The sequence below is a fragment of the Otolemur garnettii genome, unplaced genomic scaffold (genome assembly GCF_000181295.1).
Source record: "Otolemur garnettii isolate 467f Iridium unplaced genomic scaffold, OtoGar3 scaffold00219, whole genome shotgun sequence".
Classification (NCBI taxonomy): Eukaryota; Metazoa; Chordata; class Mammalia; order Primates; family Galagidae; genus Otolemur; species Otolemur garnettii.
The window spans coordinates 1,785,294-1,808,337 of NW_003852614.1; the positions used below are offsets into that span (position 1 = coordinate 1,785,294).

General features: G+C 40.5%; 1 protein-coding gene and 1 non-coding gene across 3 annotated transcripts in view; one reads left to right on the forward strand and one right to left on the reverse strand.

The window, feature by feature from the left end:
• Window positions 1-8,516: 8,516 nt before the first annotated feature.
• Window positions 8,517-23,044, reverse strand: part of IGBP1 (immunoglobulin binding protein 1) — a 36,390-nt gene continuing 21,862 nt past the window's right edge. The window contains exon 6 of one of the 2 annotated variants that reach the window (XM_012812723.2): window positions 8,517-9,009. In XM_012812723.2, the coding sequence (XP_012668177.1) occupies window positions 8,861-9,009 (149 nt within the window). In that variant the 3' untranslated portion in view covers window positions 8,517-8,860. The remainder of the gene's footprint in view (window positions 9,010-23,044) is intronic. The other variant, XM_023508042.1, reaches the window with a different exon arrangement.
• Window positions 20,088-20,216, forward strand: LOC111722152. Its single transcript, XR_002771073.1, has one exon. It is a non-coding gene; the product is annotated as a small nucleolar RNA SNORA19 (small nucleolar RNA).

Below are 23,044 nucleotides of genomic sequence, written 5' to 3' on the forward strand. Positions count from 1 at the left end.
CTCGATAATCAGTTCTCAACAATTATTTGTTATTATTAAAGTTTAACATTATAAAATTAACAAAAATAATATAAAACTCATATCCTGGCAAAATAACCACATGGCAGCTGAAAACCGTATATTCCCTTCCTGTTCTCCTGCTGTTCCCTAGCTTGTCGTGCATTCTTTCCAAAAATCTGGACTTTTTAAAAACGCCATGGGACGCGGGACAAATTGTTAAAAATCAGGAATGTCCCGCCAAAAGTGAGATGTCTGGTCACCTTAAACTAGGCAGCAAACAAAAGCTTGGCTTCCTCAGGGTAAGCAATAACAAAGGAAAGGTTGCCAAGAAGCATAAAAGGCCTGCCAATTTCATTTGCAAACACTGAAGATTGACTTGATTCCCATTTGCAAGAAACTTACAGTCCAGTGTAGGAAGTAGATGTAGAATAGACAGAAGAGAGAAGCATCTGCCCCCAGGGAGGTGAGGCAGGTTCTATGGGAAAGGGCATGGTGCAGCAAAGAGGAAAGGACCAGGTGAAAGAGGCCTGGAAGGGCAGGCCAAAGAAGAGTTTAGTGAGCTAACCAGGCCAGAGGTAGTGGCCATCTAGGATAAGCTGGACTGCTAAGAAACTTCAAAAGAACAACAAACAAAGGAGAAAAGTGGAAGGAAACAGAGATGAAGGAAAGGGTGGTGAAAGCAAGGGCAGCTCTGAGAGAGAAGCAGCCCTCTTGATGTGATGGGGCCTGGAGTACTTGGGACAGATAAGACCCCCTCGAAAGGAAGATTGAGGATTCTTCCTCTTGGATTCAAAGGCTGACCCAGGGAGCTTTGGATAGCTGAGGTTTTGCCATAATTTGTTTTCTTCTGATTTTCTCCCTGTGTTATACCCTTATATGACGAGGTATTGCAATTTCAGCTCCATTAAAAACATTAACGGAGAACCTATTTTGTGTCAAGTACCAGGCTAGGTACCTCAGAAGGAATATACATAATTCTTTCATTCACCAAATTTTTGTTGAGGCCCTAATTCCTATACATCTTGCATTGTTGTACATTTATAGCTGCATGTGTGTTGTGGGGGCGGGAAGGCAGGGAATGAAAGAAATGTGTGCATCATCCATATAAGGATCAGTACCCTCATAGAATTACAGAGGAGATGGAGAGGAGGGCTAGCCTCTCTGTGACCTGGGATGCAACACTTCCCCTCTTTGAGTCTCAGTTTCCTCATCTGCTATGCATATAAAAGGGGTTAATCATGTTTGTTTGCTGTGAGATTAAGCAGCAGTAATTGAAAACTGTATTGGTTTTCAGCTGTGGGTAGGTGATATTCACGATGGGCTTCAACAGGCTGAGAAGTGGGGAATGCATTATTCCCTGCAGTGGCCCAGTAAACACAAAAGTGCAGAAGTTTGCTTTGGCACAGGGTATAGTTCAGTTTTATGGGAGCCTGAGTTTCATGGAGGGGAGTAGAAGAGAAGCCTGGAAAGTGGTAAGTGGGGATGTTTTCACTTATTAATCTGGAGATTGATAAGTGTAGAATCTAGTTAAAGTAGGGCTAGGAGTTGGAGGAGGGGCCTGTTGAGGTTGAGGGAAGGACTGAACAAAGGACTGTCAAAATTCCCTGGAAGCATTAGTAATTAAATCGCTTTTTGGGGGCAGGCAAGCCCCCTGGGAATAGGGGCCTCCCAGGCCTTGGTTCAGGCTACAGTGACCAACCAGGTGCCTGGGATGGCCTTGGGCAAACTAGAATAGCTGGTCCCACTAGCTCAGGCCCTTGTCACTGTTTCCCGTACTACAGCAGTTTGTTGCCTGCTGGTCTCCCTTCCTTTGGTCTTTATGCTGCAGTTAGTTGCAATCAAAGCAGCTCTTACCATTTCCCTGCCTTGTTTCAAACCCTTCAAAGGTTCCCATTGTCTCTGGGATCAAGTTTGGACTCCAGAGCCTGGTTTCAGAGACTTTCTATGCTAGTTTCAGCCTTTCTTGAAAGTCTTATTTTCCATCACTTTCGCATGACACCAGATACAGTCTTACTTTCTAAACAAGAAGTATACTTTCCTGTTCTGGGCCTTGACGCATGGCAGTATCCTATTGGCCTGACTCCTACTCACCCTTCAATGTTCAGTGAAAAATGTCATCCCCTAAGACTCTCTACCCTGTTTTCTCCTCTAGGTTCCCATATCTTTGGGAGACCACATATCAGGTAATTAAGTTGGGAGTGTAGACCCCACCTCTGCAGGCAGTTTCTAATGCAATACTTACAGTAAGCATTTGGCATATTTTTTTCTTTAAAAAATGTTAATCTTGCCAGGCACAGTGGTTCATGCCTGTAATCATAGCTAGCACTTTGGGAGGCTGAGGTGGGTGGGATTGCTTGAGCTCATAAGTTCAAGACCAGCCTGAGCAAGAGCAAGACTCCATCTGTACTAAAAATAGAAAAATTAGCTGGGTGTTGTGGTGGGTGCTTATGGTAACAGCTACTTGGGAGGCTGAGGCAAGGGGCTTGACCCCAGGAGTTTGAGGTTGCTGTAAGCTATGATGACTTCAGGGCACTCTACCCAGGGTGACAAAGTAAGACTCTGTCTCAAAAAAAAATTAGGGTGGCACCTGTGGTTCAGTGGGTAGGGCACCCACCCCATATACAGAGGGTAGTGGGTTCAAACCTGGCCCTGGCTAAACTGCAACAACAACAAAAAAAAATAGCCAAGTGTTGTGGCGGGCACCTGTAGTCCCAGCTACTCAGGAGGCTGAGATGACAGAATCGCCTAAGCCCAGGAGTTGGAGGTTGCTGTGAGATGTGTGATGCCACAGCATTCTACCAAGGGCAATAAAGTGAGACTCTGTCTCTACAAAATAAATTTAAAAAAATATTTCTTGTTTAAGTCGATTCCTCTTCCTCCTCCTCCTCTTCTTCTTCTTGGACAGAGGCTCTCTCTTGTGCTGGTTAGAGTGCCAGGACTGCATCATAGCTCATAGCAACTTCGGTCTCTTGGGTTCAAGTGATCCTTTTGCTTCAGCCTCCTGAATAACTGGGACTAGAGCCACCCACCACAATGTCCGGCTATTTTTAGAGGTGGGGTCTCACTCTTGCTCAGGCTGGTCTCAAACTCCTGAACTGAAGCAATCCACCCACCTTAGCCAACCAGAGTGCTAGGATTACAGGCATGAGCCACTGTGCCTGGCCATGGCATCTGTATTTTCAATAGCCAGTATATTCACATGATTCAGAATTCAAAAGGAACTGTGGACTATTCAGTGAAAAGTGTCCTTCCCACTCTTGGCCTTTAACAATCCAATACTCCTCCACCTGTAGGAATATTTTATGATACACAAGAAAATAAGGTAATTTACTTTGTTAAAAGAATAAAGAAATAAGCAGTAAAAACCTGGAAACAATCCAAATACTCCAAATCTGGGACTTGCTAAACAGTGATTATCTAGCAACATTATAGGCTAATCTGCAGTGATTAAAAGTCATTAAAATCATTTTTGGCTGATTCTGTAGTATTATACGCTAAGCTTTGAAAGCAGAATATAAAACAGACCTCCACATTGAATGTGCTTGGCGAAAAATTGGTCTCTTCAGTGGTAGACTGAAATGATCTATCAGTCTGAGAAATAAATGATTGTTGCTTTAAGGTGAAGGGATTTGGAGTGTTTTTTAATCTAAAGAATATGTTCTTTTATATAAAGAATATGCTTGAATATGAAAAGAAAGAGGCTGGATTATTATGAATCTGCCTGATGAAGGGTGAATCATGATGGGATTAATTCATTCAGTAATTCATTCAGCAAACATTTGAATGCTTGCTTTGTTAGGAGGAAAAGCCAGAAATAACGCTGAGTTTCTCAGGATGAGCACTATGTAGGTGATGGGGCCATAAGAAGCTTTGATGGAGGAGAGGGGTGGGGAATGCAATGAGTTCATTTTAAGATAGGTGAATTTGAGTTTGGTTTGTTCATCAAGAGGAAATGCATAGCAGATGATAGGATATAGGTCTGGGAGCTCAGTGAAGAGGTCAGAGCTCTTGACAGCCATCAGTATATATGTGGTCAGGGAAGCTGAAGGTGGAGTGGAGCTTAGCCAAGGAGAAGATAGACAAGGAAAGAGGAGGACAGATTAAATGAAACTAGTAAGGAAGTCTTTTTGCAAATCTCTGTGTCTTTGAGTGAGGACCAAGGGCACCAAGGCAGCAGAGACTGTATCTGTTGCTGAGTACTGAAGGACCTCAGAGTTCAGGCAGAAACCCTTCCTCCCAGGCCTTATCCCCCAAGGCCCCTGCACTCATGGCCTGGGTCTGGTCTTAATTTTCCTGAAAAGCATGACAGATGGAGGGTTGCTTTGATTGTCTTAGACAATGTATAGGAATCCCTGAGTGAGAGGGTTAGAATAGAGAGTGTTAAAGATTTACTTGAACAAAGACCAGCTAGGGCTGGATGAGGAGAGCAGGTGGGCTTGGCAGTGGGAGCAGACATGTTTCCCTGCAGGTTGAGATATGTGGGTACCCAAAAAGGGTAGGTTTCTGAGAGGGGATTTTCCCCTAGCGAGCAGGTTTCAGATGTGTCCCTGAAGGGCCCAGAAGCCAAAGCTGATGGAATTGTTGCTCCAAACATGGACAGAGAAAGGGAAGGGGTTATCTCCAGAGCAGTGTGCCACCAGGGTGGATTCCCCACCTTCATATGTCCTTAGGCTCAGCTGAACCACTTAGATTTTAGTGATCTTTGGGAAATCACTTCTCTAAGCTTCTGTTTCCTCATGTACAAATTGAAACTATATCAATAATATGTACTCTGGGCTATTGTGAGGATTAGAACTATTGTATGTAAAACTCCTAGTATATATAGTGGGTGCTTAATACGTGGTAGCTATTATTTTTGTTCCTGCTACCACACTGGACTAGGCTGGCCTAAGATGTGGCTCAGTCTAATCTCTTTGAGGGATTTGTTGCCTGTTGAACTTTGCCCATCAGGCTCTCATGTACATTTATTTGTCAAAGGCTTGGCAGGTACATATGTAAAATCCTGTTCTCAGTTTCCACTGCACATAATTCTCTCCTCTACTGGTCATTTCAGCACACACAGTAAAGCATGTCACAAACCTTTGGGCTAGTGGTGATATCTAGGAGATTGAGAAGGCACTGGAGTGGCAGGGGTTAAAATAAAGTTGTAAAATGAAGAAGTAAAAAAAAAAATCCCCTCCTCCATCCCTCTCATTTGCCAACAGCCTACCACTCTTATTCTTCATTCTGTGTCTTGTTTTATAACTGTTCTAAAGCGCTTTCACATATTTGATTTTCTTTGCTCTTCCCTTTGACTCGTGAGGTAAGTGTCAGATATTGGCTGCATCTTGGAGGGGCTAGTATAGTGAGACAACTGGATCTTGAACCCACATCTCCTTGTGATGGAACATGAGTGAACTGTGCCCTGTTGAATTGCACTTGGATGAGTAGGTTAAAAGGAATCTGTGAGGAAATAATGTGCAGGTGTTGGGGAGAGCCATTTTGCAAGGGGATGGTGGCGATAACACCCTGTTGTTGTAGGGTGCCCAATAGAGACAGGTGGCAACGTGCCTGTAGTGTTGATGAGCAAACCTGAGGTTCAGAGTAAGTAGAGGAGGCTTTTCTAAGGTTTGGATGACACAGAGGTGGTGTTTGTTTCAAATTTCTCTGCCTTTTCAAGTTGTCTTAAATTACAGAAGACTTTGTCCAAGGTCACCAAGCTTGGGAGTGGTGGAGCTCTAAGAATTGAGACTTTAACTTAGGAATCTTAACTACAATTTCTTGGGTTTGAAATCACCTCATTCAGTCTCCCTCCCCCCACTCTGTCTTTCTCACAGGGGTGTTGGAAGGAACAAGTGTGGAAAGGACAAATCAGTGTTTAATGGCATCAAAAGAAATAGTGCCAAGTACTCACCTTTTCCAAAGCTAATTGACCTCCATGCAAGAGTTGCAAAGGGCCAAAACTTTGGCTAAACTGACGTTTGCACAATGTGCTTCTTAGCTGTGTGACTGAAGTCCCTCACTTCATCTCTTAGAGCCAGTTTCCTCCTCTGGAAACAAAGTTTTCAAATCTTGTCTGACACAATGTGAATAAAATAAACATTTTGCAAACCATGAAGCACTATTGTCATTGGCAGCTTTAAGGAGTCCTTGTTTCCCAGGGTCCACCAAACCCAGCTCACTCTAGGACCCTGAAAGGCTCAGCCTGTGGTAGGAGTAGAGAAGGTGGTGTTTTTTTTGGTTTTCCCAAAGCCTGCTGGGCAGACAGAACTGGGGAGGAAAATGGAGGAAGATGGGCTTGCTCAAGGCCTCCAGATGCTTACCCCTCAGCTGAGGGGGGTGTGGTGGGGGAGCTAGCATAATCTTTTCTTTGATGAGTTAGCTAAGAAGAACTTTCTAGAGCTCCAATGATGTATAAGTGGTCATTTTAGTTCGGATTTTTAAAGCTGCTCCCTGTTTTAAGCAGCTTTAAGATACATAACTAAAAGCACAAGCAATTGGGAAGCACACGGACAGTGACAGCACTGTAGTGTCTTACTAGTGTGAACTTCAGGAAATCAGGTCCTGCAGGGTCATTGTATTAATAGTGTGGGAAACTGCCTGTGCATACTAGGGGCCCAATACCTGTCCATTTCCTTTCTCTTCTTTGTGGATAGATTGCAGTCATTGAGTCAACAGAAAGCACCTATTCTTCAGGTGCTTGACTTTACTATAATACTGAATAATGCCATTATTCATTTAATTTTCACAACCTGGCTCAGCGCCTGTTGCTCAAGCGGCTAAAGCACCAGCCACATACACCTAAGCTGGCGGGTTTTCGAACCCACCCTGGGTCTGCCAAACAACAATGACGGCCGCAACCAAAAAATAGCTGGGCATTGTGGCGGGTGTCTTTAGTCCCAGCTACTTGGGAGGCAGAGGCAGGGAACTCACTTGAGTCCAGGAGTTGGAGGTTGCTGTGAGCTGTGATGCCATAGCACTTCACCCAGGGTGGTAGCTTGAGACTCTGTCTCAAAAAAAAAAAAAAATTTTCACAACCCCAGGAGACAGTTTATCTACATACACTGAGAAAAAGGCAATTCAGAGTAGGTTTTTTTTTTTGCAGTTTTTGGCTGGGGCTGGCTTTGAACCCACCACCTCCAGTATATGGGGCCAGCACCCAACTCCTTGAGCCACAGGCACTGCCCCAGAGTAGTTTTATTGTCCAAGGTCATACAACCTGCAATTTTTAAAGCTAGGGTTCAAACCCACCTTCTCTGCTCTGCCTCTCAAATATCACAATGTGTGCAAGGGCTTAATTGAGCTGGATCTTCTGGAAGGCCCAAAATAGAGTTGGATCGAGGATGTAAACCCAATATAGCCCATTTTGGGAATGAATTCAGGGTGAAGTTTCAAGGGCAGGAAATAGGACGTTGTTAGAGGCAGCCTGGTAACAATTGGAAGAGAGCCGAAAATGTTTGCTTTATAAATCCTTGGGGAATTTAATCTATGTTCTATGAGTTTTGGAAGCTTATGTTGTGAGGGTGAGATGACTTATTTATTAAGAAGTATACAAAGAGATTATTGGGAATCTTCTGTCATCTCCCATGAAACACAACCTCCTCCTCATCATCTGACAGACCTTTACTTACCACCTTATAAGCAAGAGGGAACCAAGTCTTTTTCCAAACCAGTCTCCTAAGCTAAACAGCAGAAGCTAGAATAGGAGGGCTGAGTCATTTTCCTCTTAAAAGAAAACTTGTGTACCAAGCCCCATAACAAAAGTATGTACTCTATGCAAATTATGTTTCAACACATGGCTGCTTTTATAGGATACCAACCCCAGAGCTGAGGAAATGACTTCTCTCTACTCCAGAAAGTAGGTATCTTGCAGCGTCATCTGTGCTGTCCCCATCCTCCATATCCAGTTATCTGCATGACTGCAGATACTTCCTGCAAAGCGGCACCAAATGAGCACAGTGGCACATTTATCCAGGCCACTTGCTCACATTGTGCCAGTTATGGCACAGCATAGGTGAAGAGGGCCAAAATGGTCTACAGGAGCCCATTTAAGGGCTGGGCTACAGCCTGAGGATGCTCTTCACCCTAAGGATTCTGGTAAATGTTTCCATGAGAGTAAAGACCCTGGCCTTAAGCACACACATAAAGATGACTCCTGTTTCATCTTCTTCTCATTTCTTCTGGTCAAGGCAAGGAGGACTAGGTATATAGAATTGGGAAACAGACTCTAACCATTTATGGTCCATTCATCTACAGTTGTAATTCTTGAACATAGTGCTGTGTGGCAGGCAAAGTCCTGGCCTTTGTGCTCTTCCCTTGTAGAGTGCTGGGTTATTTCACAGTGCCGGCTGCTGCTCACACAGCTTTGCACCATACGTCCAGAAGAAGAAAATCTGGGTACCTCTGATGCTGGGCAATTTCCTGCCCAGATCACAGATCACAGGAAGATGACTGGAATTTCTCCATAAGCCCAGATACCCACAGCTGAAAGCCCCCACTCACCCCTCAAAAAAAAAAGCAGTTGATATCCATATTTTTGCACAGGTTCACTTAATTGTTGGGACTTTTATTATTTTTTTAAAGATAATTCATACAGCCATTGATTATACAGAGCATTTTTCAGTGCTCTTTTCTTTGCACTTAAGAAATTGTAATACACCATGATGAGGATAATAATACCAATACAAGATTGCTGGCTCATCATCTAGGGTACAAATACACACTTAATTATTTGATGCTTTATTAAACGCAAAGCAAGATTCAGCATCTTTGCTTTCGTTGTACACAGCTGAAGCAGAAGCCCAGGAAGGGGAAGACTGCTGCACAGTTTTCCTTGGTGAGAAAGATGTGCGCCCCATAGTCCTGTCGTGTTGTGGGAAGACTAGCCCATGTTCTGTCGGTTGCCATAGCCCCTAGGATGGGTGTCTTTCCAGTCATCCCATTCCCGAGCTCTGTGGAGTGTTTGCTCATCATCATCTTCCTCTTTTTGTTCTTGATCTTCCTGTTGCTGGGCTGCTCTTCTGAACTCTGCTAAAGTGGAAAAAATGAGAGGGGGGAGGTGGTGAGAAACCAAGGAATTATTAATAAGCTATGTTAGCTGCCTCAGCTCCACTCTGAACACAACTCCATGCAATGAGAAGACGAAGAGAGCCAGCTGCCTAGCTGGGGTCCAGTGGAAGTGCAGAGAGTACTTATATTCCTTAAAACATCACATGTTAAATAATAGTAAGAAAGGATGCTCTAAGTCAGTGGTTCTCAACCTTCCTAATGCCACGACCCTTTAATACAGTTCCTCATGTTGTGGTGACCTCCAACCATAAAATTATTTTTGTTGCTACTTCATAACTGTAATTTTGCTACTGTTAGGAATTGTAATATAAATATCTGATATGCAGGATGTATTTTCATTGTTACAAAGGGGTCATGACCCACAGGTTGAGAACCGCTGCTCTAAGTGGTTTTCACAAGCAGGCAAAAACCTAAAAGGTGTCCCTCAGAATGAATTCTATTTTGTAAAAGGATTACAAAAGGCCAACACTCCTCCACCTCTAAAACAAAACACCATCACCAACTAAACCCCAGCAATTCAAAAACATTAGAGTAAAAAATACTTATGATTTCATGATTTCTATATTGCTGGGGACAGGATTGCAGGTAGCTTTTTCTGCTCTATCCATTTCCTTTATTATTATAGTTATACAACATGTGTTTGTGTGTGAGATTGGAAATCACAGGGCAGTTGGACCTACCAGACAAGAATGCCTATGTATTATTTTGCATATGCTTGAGACAGGCACTTAATGCAGTGTACATCCAAAAGAAAATAAACTGATAGGTCTCTCTTTGGCATTACTTCTTTTCTTTATGAGGTAAAGAAACATTTTCCTGGCTACCCTGAGTTTGCACATGAGAAATATTCTTAATATGATAAATGAAATACATGGGGATCTGATTTATTCTAACAGCTTAGGAGTCTAGTGTTCTCTTATTAACCCCTTTATTATAAGATGAGAGAGAAAACCATACAGATTTATATACATGACATACATATAAAAACAAGTTTTTACAAGGAGGTCTTATAGCTTTCTCTCAGGTCAAGAAATAGATATCTTATACATCAAACAAATCACAACCTCCCTTTCCCAGCAAAAGTAACCACTATACTATTTTTATAGTAATAACTTAAGAGTTTATTATAGCTTTATTACCCAAGTGTGCATCACTAGACACCATAGTTCTCCATTTGTATATTCACATTTTTTACTCAATGATTTTTTTTTTGAGACAGAGTCTCACTTTATCACCCTCAGTAGAGTGCTGTACTGTCATAGCTCACAGCAACCTCCAACTCCTGGGCTTAGGTGATTCTCTTGCCTCAGCCTCCCGAGTAGCTGGGACTACATGTGCCCACCACAACACCCGGCTATTTTTTTAGTTGCAGTTTGGCAGGGGTCAGGTTCAAACCTGCCAACCTTGGTATATGGGGCTGGTGCCCTACCCACTGAACCACAGGCACTGCCTTCAATGATTTTTTTTTTTAGTACTGAACTGTACAACTATCACCACAATCCAATTAAAAAATTCTATCACGCCAAAAGAGCCCTTGTACCATTTATGGTTAATTTACATTCCTTCCCTTCCCCCAAGCTCCTGTAACCACTAAAATACTTGCTGTTTCTATAGCTCTACCTATTCTGGACATTTCATATAAATGGAATCATGCAATATGTGTTTTTGTTTAGACTACAGAACCCCATATTCCCAAGCAGTCTCCCATCTAGGTACTAACCAGGCCAGACCCTGTTAGCCTCTGAGATCAGCTGCCTTCAGGGGACTCAGTATGTGGTCTTTTGTGTCTGACTTTATTTAGCATGTTTCTGAGGTTAGCCTTGCCTATTTAAAAAACATTTTGATATATATTTCTCATTTTGATATTTTTAAAAATATACTGGTTCCCCCTCCACCCCTTTTTTTCAAGTTATCTAGTGAAGAAGCTGGGGTATTTGACCTGTAGGGTCTCCCAAAGCCTGGATTTTGCTGATTAGCAATACTCAAGATGGAGTCAAATGTATTTTGTATTTCCTGCATATTGACAACTGGATACAGAAGCTTGTTCTGACTCAGGTTTGATCCCTTCCACATGATTATAAGTATTCCTACACTCCTTCATCAGAAAGCATGTAAATACCTGTGTCTCACTCATTGTGATGCTAGCAGCTGTTGATGCACCATTCTGGGATCCATTAATTTTGGGAGAAGGTGTTCACAAAGGTGAAAACTCTTAACATTTTCAAGGGTTCACAATATCAATCTGACTTCTCACTAATGATAACCCAGCTCATTTGAGCAAGGTATTGTTTGTAGAGTTCCCAACTGGGAAGTTACTCCCTGTCCCTCCACACCACAGGGGTGTCCAACCAGTAGCCCACTACATGCTGATTTTGCTTATCTATGGTGTTAGATATCACAAAAAGTATGACACATCTTTTTTTGCTAACCAGCTTTCGTTAGAATTTGTATATTTAATTTGTGGCCCACGCAGCTCTTCTTCAATGTGTCACAGAGAGAAAACAAACAAATAAACAAACAGCAGCTGGACACCCCTGTGGGTAGCCTTTAGGAGAAGCCCAAACTTAAGGGGTGAGGATTTATGTTCCACCTCCCTGAAGCATAAAGATCTATATTCTGTAGGGGAATCTCTTCTTCCTCATTTATTCATTCATTTATTTCTATAACAATGGACTCTTGGGTATTTTATTGCTTGTGTTGTAATCTAGTACTGTCATTTATTTTCCTGCCCAAATTCTCCTAGCTTTGGATGGGAAATTTTTTCAGCTGGTTCTTATGTCCCTTTAACACCTCAACTGTTTATTTTTTTTTGGAGCTCTTAATTTTCTAGTACAGATGGTCCCCACTTATAATTTTTCAACTTTATGATGGTGTGAAAGGGGTATGCATTCAGTAAAAAAAGTACTTCAAATTTGAGACACTCAATACTTTATTATAAAGTAGACTTTGTGTTAGATGATTTTGCCCAACTGTAGGTTAATGTAAGTGTTTTGAAGACCTCCCATTTGATCCTGCAATCCCATTAATAGGCATCTACCCAGAAGAAAAAAAATCATTTTATCATAAGGACAATTTGCACTAGACTGTTTATTGCAGCTCAATTTACAATTGCAAAAATGTGGAAACAACCCTAAATGCCCACCAACCCAGGAATGGATTAACAAGCTGTGATATATGTATACCATGGAATACTATTCAGGCATAAAAACAATGGATACTTTACATCTTTTGTATTAACCTGGATAAGAGGTGGAACACATTCTTCTCAGTAAAGTATCACAAGAATGGAGAAGCAAGAATCCAATGTACTCAATTCTAATATGAAGCCAGTAGACGATCTAACACCCTAATAAGAGAAAAACTCAAATCAATTCAAAGTGGGGGACAAGGGAACGAGGGGGCAGGGAGAGGGGAGGAGGAAGGGGATGTATGGCACACCTCTGGGGGGGGTGGTGGGACACAATTATATGAGGGAGTTTACCTAACAAATGCAATCAGCATAACTTAATTCTTTGTACCCTCAATGAACCCCACATGACAAAAATGTACAAGAGTTAGACAAAAAGAAAAAAATGTTTCGAGCATGTTTAAGGTAGGCCAAGCTATGGTGTTGGTAGGAGTATTAAATACATTTTTGATTTACAGTATTTTCAACTTTCTATGGGTTTACTGGGATGTAACCATACTGTAAGTCAAGGAGTGCGTGTACTACAAGATGCTCCAGACTCATGTTGTATAGCACTGCCCCAGCCCTACAATCACCCATTTCTCTAAGGAGCCCTGGTTCCTTTTGGAGAATGGTATTAGAAACCAAGATTTAGGCACTGGATGTACTTGTTGCTACTACCAATTATCCTTTCTGAAACCAAAATGGGTAGTGAAAATATCTTCAAATTGACTCCTGAGTTCTCTTGATATTACCCTAGTAGTTTTTGAAAGCTTCTTCCCTATCTTTTATGACAAGATTTTCCAAGCTCATCTTATACACTTCCTGTCCCAGTTTTGAAATAGCTATTTCTCTAAGACATTCTGATTTTTTAAAATGGGAATGGTATTTAAACACCACAATTGGGGTTACTATGTATACTCAATGCTGGTCTTTCAGAGCTGAGGCAGGAAAGCTTTCAGAGACCAGCATTGAGACTGGGCTGGTCCTTTTTTCTAAGCCTTTTTAGTAGATAAAGCAAAGGTAGGGGTGTGTGTATCCTTACTTTTATTTCAAAATATTAAGGAGGTACAAAACTTTTTGTTACATGGATAGCTTTTATAACGCTTAAGTCAGGGCTATCCGTGCACCCATCATCTGAATAGTGTTCACTGTACCTGAAAAGTAGGTTTTTATCCCTGCCCTAACCCCTTTTACCCCTTCTTGATTCCCAGTGACTTTTACTTCTCTCTTTATGACCATGTGTGCCCATCAATTAGTTTTGAATTATTAGAGAATATATGACATGTTTGTTTTTCCATTCCTGAGATACTGCACTTAGGAGAATAGTCTCCAGTTCCATCCAAATTGCTGCAAAAGGCTGGCACAGTGGCTCATGCTTGTAATACTAGTACTCTGGGAGGCCAAGGAGAGTGGATAACTTGAGCTCACGAATTCAAGACCAGTTTGAGCAAAAGCAAGACCCCATCTCTATTAAAAATAGAAAAATGGAGGCAAGAGGATAGCTTGAGCCCAAGAGTTGGAGGTTGCTGTGAGCTATAATGCCATGGCACTCTACCCAAGGCGACAGCTTGAGACTGTCTCGAAAACAAACAAACAAAAAAACTGAAATTGCTGCAAATGACATTAATTCATTCCTTTTTATGGGTGAGTACTATTCCATGGTGTGCATGTGTACCACATTTTGTTAATCTGCTCATGAATTGATGGGCATTTAGGTTGATTCCACATCTTTGTGATCATAAACTGTGCTGTAATAAACATTCAAGTGCAAGTGTCTTTTTGATGAAATGATTTTTCCTTTGGGTATTTCTCATGAGTTCATATTCAGGATTTTTTTTAATACAGGGATTTTTTTTAAACCTAAATTTTTTTGAATTACATATGTATTCTTCCATGGTGAAAAGTCCCAGTTCTCAAAGAGAAAAGGATGATAAAGTATCTTGTAATTACTTATTTATCTCACATTATACAGTCAGAATAATAACACTAATATTGCCACCAATATAATTAGTGAGAACTGTTAATTTTTTTTTGCATATGCTTTCTCCTTTTTCCATTTTTAAAAAGTCATACTACATTTACATTATCTAAGCATGGAGGCAACTGTGTATTTAATGCTCACTACCAGTTGTTATGCCAGGGTCTTTCTCAACATTCTGATTATCTAAAGGTCATTCTCTAGCCAATTTCTCAGAAAGGATCATTGGAACAATATTTCCTGAACTCCTGCATGTTGGGAAATTGAAAATTGATTTTACCAGATATAATGTCTTTGGTTCACCTTTGAGCATCTTTTTTTTTGAAACAGAGTCTCACTATTATCACCCTTGGTAGAGTGCTGTAGCATCACAACTCACTGCAATCTCAAACTCTTGGGCTTAAGCAATTCTCCTGCCTCAGCCTCCCTAGTATCTGGGACTACAAGTGTCCACCACAACACCCAGGTGTTTTTTGGTTGGAGTTTTCTTGTTCGAGCCTGGGCTGGGCTCGAACCTGCCAGCCTCGGTGTATGTGGCTGGCACCCTACTCACTGAGCTACAGGCACTGAACTGGCTTTTTTTTTTTTTTTTAGAGACAGAGTCTCACTTTGTGGCCCTCTCTTGCCCCAGCCATCCAAGTAGCTGGGACTATAGGTGCCCGCTATTTTTTTGTTGCAGTTTGGCTGGGGCCAGGTTTGAACCCACCACCTTCGGTATATGGGGCCAGTGCCCTACTCACTGAGCCACAGGTGCTGCCCCTCCTTTGAGCATCTTAAATAACTGCTAGTCCATTTTCTTTATTTTCTTGAGACTAAGTCTCACTTTATCACCCTGGTTCACAGCAACCTCAAACTCTTGGACTCGAGTTGCCTCAGCTTCCTACATAGATGGGACTACAGATGTCCACAATGCCTGGCTAGTTTTTTTTTTTTTTTTTTTTTTGTGGTCTGGCTCTTGCACACACTGGTCTCTGAACTCCTGAGTTCAAGGGATCCACCTGCCTCAGCTTTCCAGAGTGCCTAGCATTATAGGCATGAGCCACCACACCCCACTCTATCTGCTACTCCATTTTCTTCTGGCATAGAGTGTGGGTGTTGATAAGTCCAAGCGTAATCTAAGTTCTTTCCTTTACACATCACCTACTACTTTTGCTGAGATGTCCTTGACATTTTTTTCTTTAAGGTTTAGTAATTATATTAGGATGTGTCTTGTTGGTCATTCTAGGTCAAAATTCTCAGGTACATGGTGTGATTTTTCTTATCAAATGACCATTGTGCCCTATCCCACATGGGGTCCTGCTCCTCTGGGACCAGATACTCAGGCTCAGTGGAAAAGCTGTACCTTGGTGGAGGGAACAGCTGCACCACCTCGCCAACTGAACCAACATGGTAACTCAGCCCTGGGGAATTGGAGCCTTGGCCCAGGAGAGCAACTGTAACCTTGCTGCTCCAGGTCACATACAGCCTGGCTCTTGGCCCCTCAGGAAAAGTGTTGGCTAATCTGTATAGCTTGCCCTCTGTGCCAAATAGCTGTAGCACCTCACCTCCCTGGATGTGGCCCAGCCCTCCAGAATCTGAGCTGCTGAGGCACCCACCTCCTTAAGGAATAAAGGCAATATTGCACACTCCCTGCCCCATGAAGTCCATGCCACAGTTGTGCCCCAGCATTCTGGGCCCTTTGTGCCACTGCACCTGGCATCACAGCACCTGGGCCACTGTTGAGTCACCACTATGCAATACCCTCTCTCCTGGTACCTCAACTGCTACAGTGCTCTGTTGACTTCAGAACATACCATCTTCTCAGTACTGGGCCCTGACTCCCAGGATATTAATCACAGCTATATCCCTGTCCCAGGCCCAAGCTACTGGTAAGGAGCTCAGAGACATAGTTCTTAGTTTGGTGGGACAGTGTGTCCACTAGGGCTTAAGAGGGTGAACGTGTGCCCAGGTCACAGGCATCACAGTAGTTCACCAGGATGCATAGCCCAGCACCCTAGGTCCATAGCCAGTCCAAGCATCTGTGCCCTGAACATAAGCAGCACTGTGACTGCCTGTGGACATGTCACATCCAATACCAAGAGAAATCCTCTCTTTTAAATTCTAGGAATGTCCTTAATACTAGCTTTTTAGCATTTATTCTATTTTCTTGCTTTGATTTTCTTCTTCTCATAATTCTATTATCCACATACAAACTCTTTATTTGCTATTTTTAATGTTTGCCACTTTTTCTTGAATCCTGTTTGTTTCTGCTGATTTTAAGTTTTCCTTATTTTATCTTAGCAAGGCACTTTCTGTTGTATTCACTTTTTGTTGTTGTTGTTGAGACAGAGTCTCGCTCCGTTGCCCAGGCTAGAGTACCATGGCGTCAGCCCAGGTCACAGCAACCTCAAACTCCTGGGTTCAAGCTATCCTCCTGCTTCAGCCTCCCAAGTAGCTGAGATTACAGATGCCTGCTATACCACTGGGCTAATTTTTGTTTTTAGAAGATGGGATCTCACTCTTGCTCAGGCTATTCTTGAACACCTGAACTTAAGGGATCCTCCTACCTTGACTTCCCAGAGTGCTAGGATTATAGGCGTGAGCCACTATGCCTGGCCTGTATTCATTTATTTTTATTTTTCATGTTCCCCTAGCTGTCATCACATTTCTGAGTTTTTCTAATCTTTATTTATATTTTCTTCTGTGTTCTATATTATTTTCTGAGTATCTCCCTATTCATTTTAAAATATTATCTTTCACATTTATTTTGGTTTCTGAGCATGTCTTTCTGGAGTGCTTTTGATACTCTTTCCCCTCCATAATAATTTTGTATGGGACATTACTCTGATAGTTTTATGTTCATTTTTTAGCTTTAAGCTATATTTCACATACTAAAATTCACTCGAAGTATACAGTTCAGTGGATTTTAGTATATTCTGAGTTATCCAATCATCACCACAATCTGTTATTCTGTTTTATGCAAAGTAAGTTTTCTCAAACCTTTAGAAAGAAGCATGGTTTGGGGGTAGCTTTTTTGACTCCACACAGACAATCTTTCTCTAGTTTTGATGTAAGTTAAAGAAATATGATAACTTGCTTGATAAGAGTTCCTGGTTCTGGTCCTCTCTCTTACTTTTACCTGGATCTTCTCTATTGTTCTTGTTTAGCTTAATTTCGATTCTACTCCCAGTAATTTTTCCTCAGTGTGGGACCCTGTCCTTGAAGGGGAGATCTGGAGGATCAGTTTTAAGAGTTTATAAAGGACTAGACTGCTCCATCCTTTTTAGACATTCTGCCCATAGTCCCTTGAACCCACTCAGTTTTTATTGGAAGGTAAAATCCCACCCGCTTTAAGTTCCTGTCCTTACATTGGATTGCTATACTTTTTAGTGAATATGCTGTTGTGGAATCCTGTCAGGTCTTTCAGATGGTCTGTCAACTCCTTTTTCCTGCACTGATGCCAATAACCTGTGGATCTTACAGCTCTGGATGATTTGGCCTTGCCTGTTTTTATTTTTGAGTTCATAAGGATACACTATCACCTATTTTCACTGGTCCACAATTTTGGTTGCATTTTTATTAAAGTATAACATATATGTATAAAAGTACACAAACATAAGTATAGCTTGATGGATTTTCACATACTGAACACAATGTAATCTGGACCCAGAACAAGATGTGAAACATTTTTAACCCTTAAGAAGCCCCATCAGGTCCAATTCCATTCATGATCCCCTACCAATGGTAAATACCTATTGGCAGTTAACTAGCACACGAAAGTTTCACCTGTTTCTGAACTTTGTAAGAATGGAATCATACAGTATACACTCTTTTGTGTCCACCTTTTTTCACTATACTTAAGCTTGCAAGATTCAGCTATCTTTGTCACTCATTTATTGCTGAAGAATTATAGTTTACATTATTGCTACATAGCACTCCACTGTATGAATATGCCAAAATTTATTTATCCATTCTAATATTTACAGGAATTTAAGTAGTGTCCAGTGTGGAGTATTACAAATAATGCCACTATGAATAATCTTGTTCAGGTCTTTTGTGGACATACAGTCTCACTACTGTTAGGTATATATGAGTAGTGAGAGTGCCAAATCATGGGGGTATACATATGTCTGACTTGTGCATCGCTGCCACCACCACCATAGTTCTCCCATTGTTTTTATTTTCATTTCATCTATTAACTGTGTTTGCTCTGTCTTTTTCCCTTCTAACTTAAGGTAGAACCTTAGAAAACTGATTTGTATCTTCCTTTCTTCTAACATAAGTGTTGAAAGTCATACATACTTCCCTCTTAGCATTGCTTGAGTTGTATCCCACAAATTTTGATACCATACTTTCATTATCATTCAATGCAAAGTACTTTATTTATTTATTTATTTAGGCCGGGGCTGGGTTTGAACCCGCCACCTCCGGCAAGTGGAGCGGGCACCATACTCCTTTGAGCCACAGGTGCCACCCACTTTATTTACTTTTAAATTAACTGATAAAATTGTATGTATTTGTTGTATACAACAACATGTTTGGAAGTATATGCACATTGTGGGATAGTTAAATCTAGTCAATCAATAAATCCATTACCTCATATACTTACCATTTTTGTAGTAAGAACATTTAATATCAACTATCTTTGCATTTTTCAAGAATATAATTTATCATCAATTATAGTTGCTATGCTATACAATAAGAGTTCTTGAACTTACTCCCAGCTTAAAGTATTTTCTAATTTTCCTTGTGATTTCTTTTTTCCCCCCCAGGTTATTTGGAAATGTGTTGTTTAATTTTCAAACATTTGGGGGTATTCTAGGTATGTTACCGATTTCTAACTTAATTCTATGTGCTCTGAGAACATATTCAGTGTGATTTCAATTCTGAACAGTTATTAAGACTTATTTGATGACCTAGTACATGGTCTACCCTGGTGAATGTACCATGGACCATTTGAAAAGGTGAAGGCATATCTTGTTTTATTGTGTTTCACTTTACTGTGCTTTAGATATACTGTATCTTTTACACATTAAAGGTTTGTGGCAACTCTGTATCTAGTGAGTCCATTAGTGCTGCTTTTCCAATAGCCTGGGCTCACAAATGTGTCCCTGTGTCACATTTTGGTAATTCTCATGATATTTTAAACTTTTTCATTATTTTGTCTTTTGTGGTTATGTGGTTTTATGGTTTTGTGATCCTAGATATTGCTATTGTTAGGTAAGCTGTGAATGCAAAGGAAAAGTTTTTGAAGGAAACTGAAAGTCCTAATCCAGTGAACACACAAATAATAAGAGAGCAAAACAGTCTTGCTGCTGATAAAGTTTTAGTGGTCTGGATAGGAGAAAAAAACAGCCATGAGGTGGCACCTATGGCTCAAAGGCAGGGTGCCAGCCCCATATGCCGGAGGTGGCAGGTTCAAACCCAGCCCCAGCCAAAAACTGCAAAAAACAAACAAACAAACAAACAAACAAAAAACCAAAACAACAGCCAAAGCCTAATCCAGAGCAAGCCTCTAACTGTTCAATTTTATGAAAGCTGAGAGAAAGGAAGCTGCAGAAGTCTGAAGCTAGCTGAGATCTAGCTAAGATACCTGATGAAGGTGGCTACATTAAACAGATTTTCAATGTAGATAAAACACCCTTATATTGGAAGAAGATGTCATCTAGGACTTTCATTGCTAGATAATAATAGTCCGTGCCTAGCTTCAAAGGACAGGCTACATCACTTCTTAGAGGTGAGTTTTAAGTTGAAGCTAATATTCATTTACCATTCTGAAAAATCTGAGGGCCATTAAGAATTATGCTAAATCTATTCTGCTTGTGGTCTGTCAATAGAAGAACAAAGCCTGGATGACAGCATGTCCGTTATGTTTGAGACCTACTGCTCAGAATAAAACAAAGATTCCTTTCAGTGTACATTCCACTGACATGCTTTCTTTACATGTGAGCAGTGTTATTTCTTATGTGCTGTACAAATAGTTGAAGGTTAGTTAGCAGTATAACTATAAATAGTAATGCTACCAGTCTCCTTTAGGCAAGAAACTTTATAGAAAGTGGTTAAATGTATTAGGTAAATAACAGGTCTTTATCTCTAAAAGATGTGACAATTTATGTTTTTTGTTTTGGGAAACTAGAATTTTAAAAGATATGTTTGAGGGGTAGTATAATCCATGTATGATGGATGGTTCAGAGCATACTTTGGAGTTGATAGCCTGGAATTCTAATTCCAGCTTCAGCAATGCTCTGATTCTCTGAGCTTCAGTTTTTTTTCCTTAGAATAAAATGGGCATGAATTCTGCTTGCCATGACTATCATGACATTGTATATAAAAAGTGCTAAGTAGTGGCTCTTATTAACCCCGTGTTTTCTATGCAGTAATATAACAAAAAAAAGTCCTTTCAAAATACTACTGCTCATTAATGATGCACATGGTCACCTAAGAACTCTGATAGAGATGCATAAGGAGATGAATATTGTTTTCATGCCTGATAATACAATATTCACTCTGTAGCCCATCGATCAAGGAGTGATTTCAACTTTAAGGCTATAGCTGCCATAGATGGTGATTTCTCTGATGGATCTGGGCAAATCATATCAAAAACTTTCTAGAAAGGATTCACCATTCTACGCTAAGAACATTTGCAATTCATGTGAGGAGGTGAGAATACCAACATTAATAGGAGCTTGAAAGAGGTGTATTCCAACTTTCCAGCAATGATTTTGAAGGGTTCAAGACTTTAGTGGAGGAATTAACTGCAGATGTGGTAAAAATCACAAGAGAACTAGAATTAGAAGTGAAACCTGAGGATGTGACGGAATTGCTCTAATATCCTGATAATCCTGAAAGGATAAGGAGTTCTTTCTTATGGATGAGCAAAGGAAGTAGTTCTTTGTTTTTTCTTTCTTTTCTTTTTTTTTTTTTTTTGAGACAGGGTCACACACTCTGTTGCTTGGGCAGCTCACTGCAACCTCAAGCTCCTGGGCTCAAGTGATCCTCCTGCCTCAGAGTCCTGAGTAGTTGAGACTACAGGTACACAGGTACACCATGCCTAATTTCTTCTATTTATTTATTTATTTATTTTTTTGTAGAGATAGGGTCTCACTCTTGCTCAGGCTGGTCTTGAACTCCAGGCCTCAAACATCCTCTCATCTCAGCATCCCAAAGTTCCATGATTACAGGCTTGTAAACCTGGAGTGGTTTCTTGTGATAGAATTTACTCCTGGTGAAGATGCTGCTAATATTGTTGAAATGACAACAAAAGATTTAAATTAAATAAACTAAAGCAGAAGCAGGCTTTAAAAGGATTGATCCCAATTTTGAAAGAAGTTCTACTGTGGATAAATGTTATCAAACAGCATTGTATATAGTACAGAGAAATATTTGTGAAAGGAAGAGTGAATTGATTTGGCAAAATTCATTGTTCCCTATTCTAAGAAATGGCAGCAGCCAATCCAACCTTCAGTAACTACCAGCCCGATTAGTCATTAGCCAACACTGAGGAAAAACCTACTCCCAGTAAAAAGACTACAACTCACTGATCATTAGCATTTTTAGCAATAAATTAGTTTTAAATTAAGGTATGTACATCATTGTTTTAGACACAATGCTACTGTACCCTTAACAGACTACAGTATAGTGTAAATGTAACTTTTACATGTATGGGAAAACTAAAAAGTAAGACTCACTTTATTGTAAGTCTCTTTATTGTGGTGGTCTGGAAGTAAACCTGCAATATCTCTGACATATGCCTATATTTTGCAGTTGTTAGATAAAGTTATTCTATAAATGTCTAATAGGTTAAGATGACTGACAGTGTTAGCCAGATCTTTTGTGTCTTTGCTTTTTGTTTAGTAATTCTATCAATTACTGACAGGTATTAAAACTTGTAACTATAATTGTAGATTTGTCTATTTTTCCATTTAATTCTGTTAAATTGCCTTTTTATTATTAATAGAAAGGGACAATTAAAAAGACGTCCTTTTAAAATCTTCAGTAAAACCTTTTGTCTTGAATACTTTTTATCTGATAGTACTATATCTATTATAAAACACCTTTTACTGTTATTACTATAGCTACTGTAGCTTTCTTATGCTTACTGTTAGCATGGTACATGTTGAGGAACCCTCATCCAAAACGTTTGAGACCATAAATCTTTTGGATTTTTTTCAGGTTTTGGAATATCTGCATTATATGCATACTGGTTGAACATTCCAATCCCCAAAATATGAAATCCCAAATGGTCCAACATTTGGGATTTCCTTTTAGTGTCATATCAGCGTTCAAAAACGTTTTGGATTTTGGAGCATTTTTGGATTTTCAGATTTGTGGTGCTCAACCTATATATCTTTCTCAATTTTTTTTATTTTCAAACAATCTATGTTTTTATTTTTATTTTTTTCAAACTGGTCAACAGAGCCTTCTTGTCATTTTCTCAGTTATTGATTTAAAACATTCACGTGCTACTCTTAAAAAGATTCACTTGTACCCCTGTAAGATAAACCTCAGAAGTGATCCCTCCAATCCCCCTACCTCCACCCATTCTCCCCTCCCCCCCATATTCTTAGGCTATTTGGTTATAGTTTTCATATAAAAGGTATACATTAGTTTCATAATAGGGGTGTGTACATTGGATACTTTTTCCTCCATTCTTGTGATACTTTGCGCAGAAGAACATTCTCCAGCTCTATCCAGGTGAACATGAAGGACGTAAAGTCTCCATCCTTCTTAATGGCTGTGTAGTATTCCATGGTGTACATATACCACAGTTTGTTGATCCATTCATGGATCGATGGGCACTTGGGCTTCTTCCATGACCTGGCAATTATGAACTGGGCTGCAATAAACATTCTGATACAAATATCTTTGTT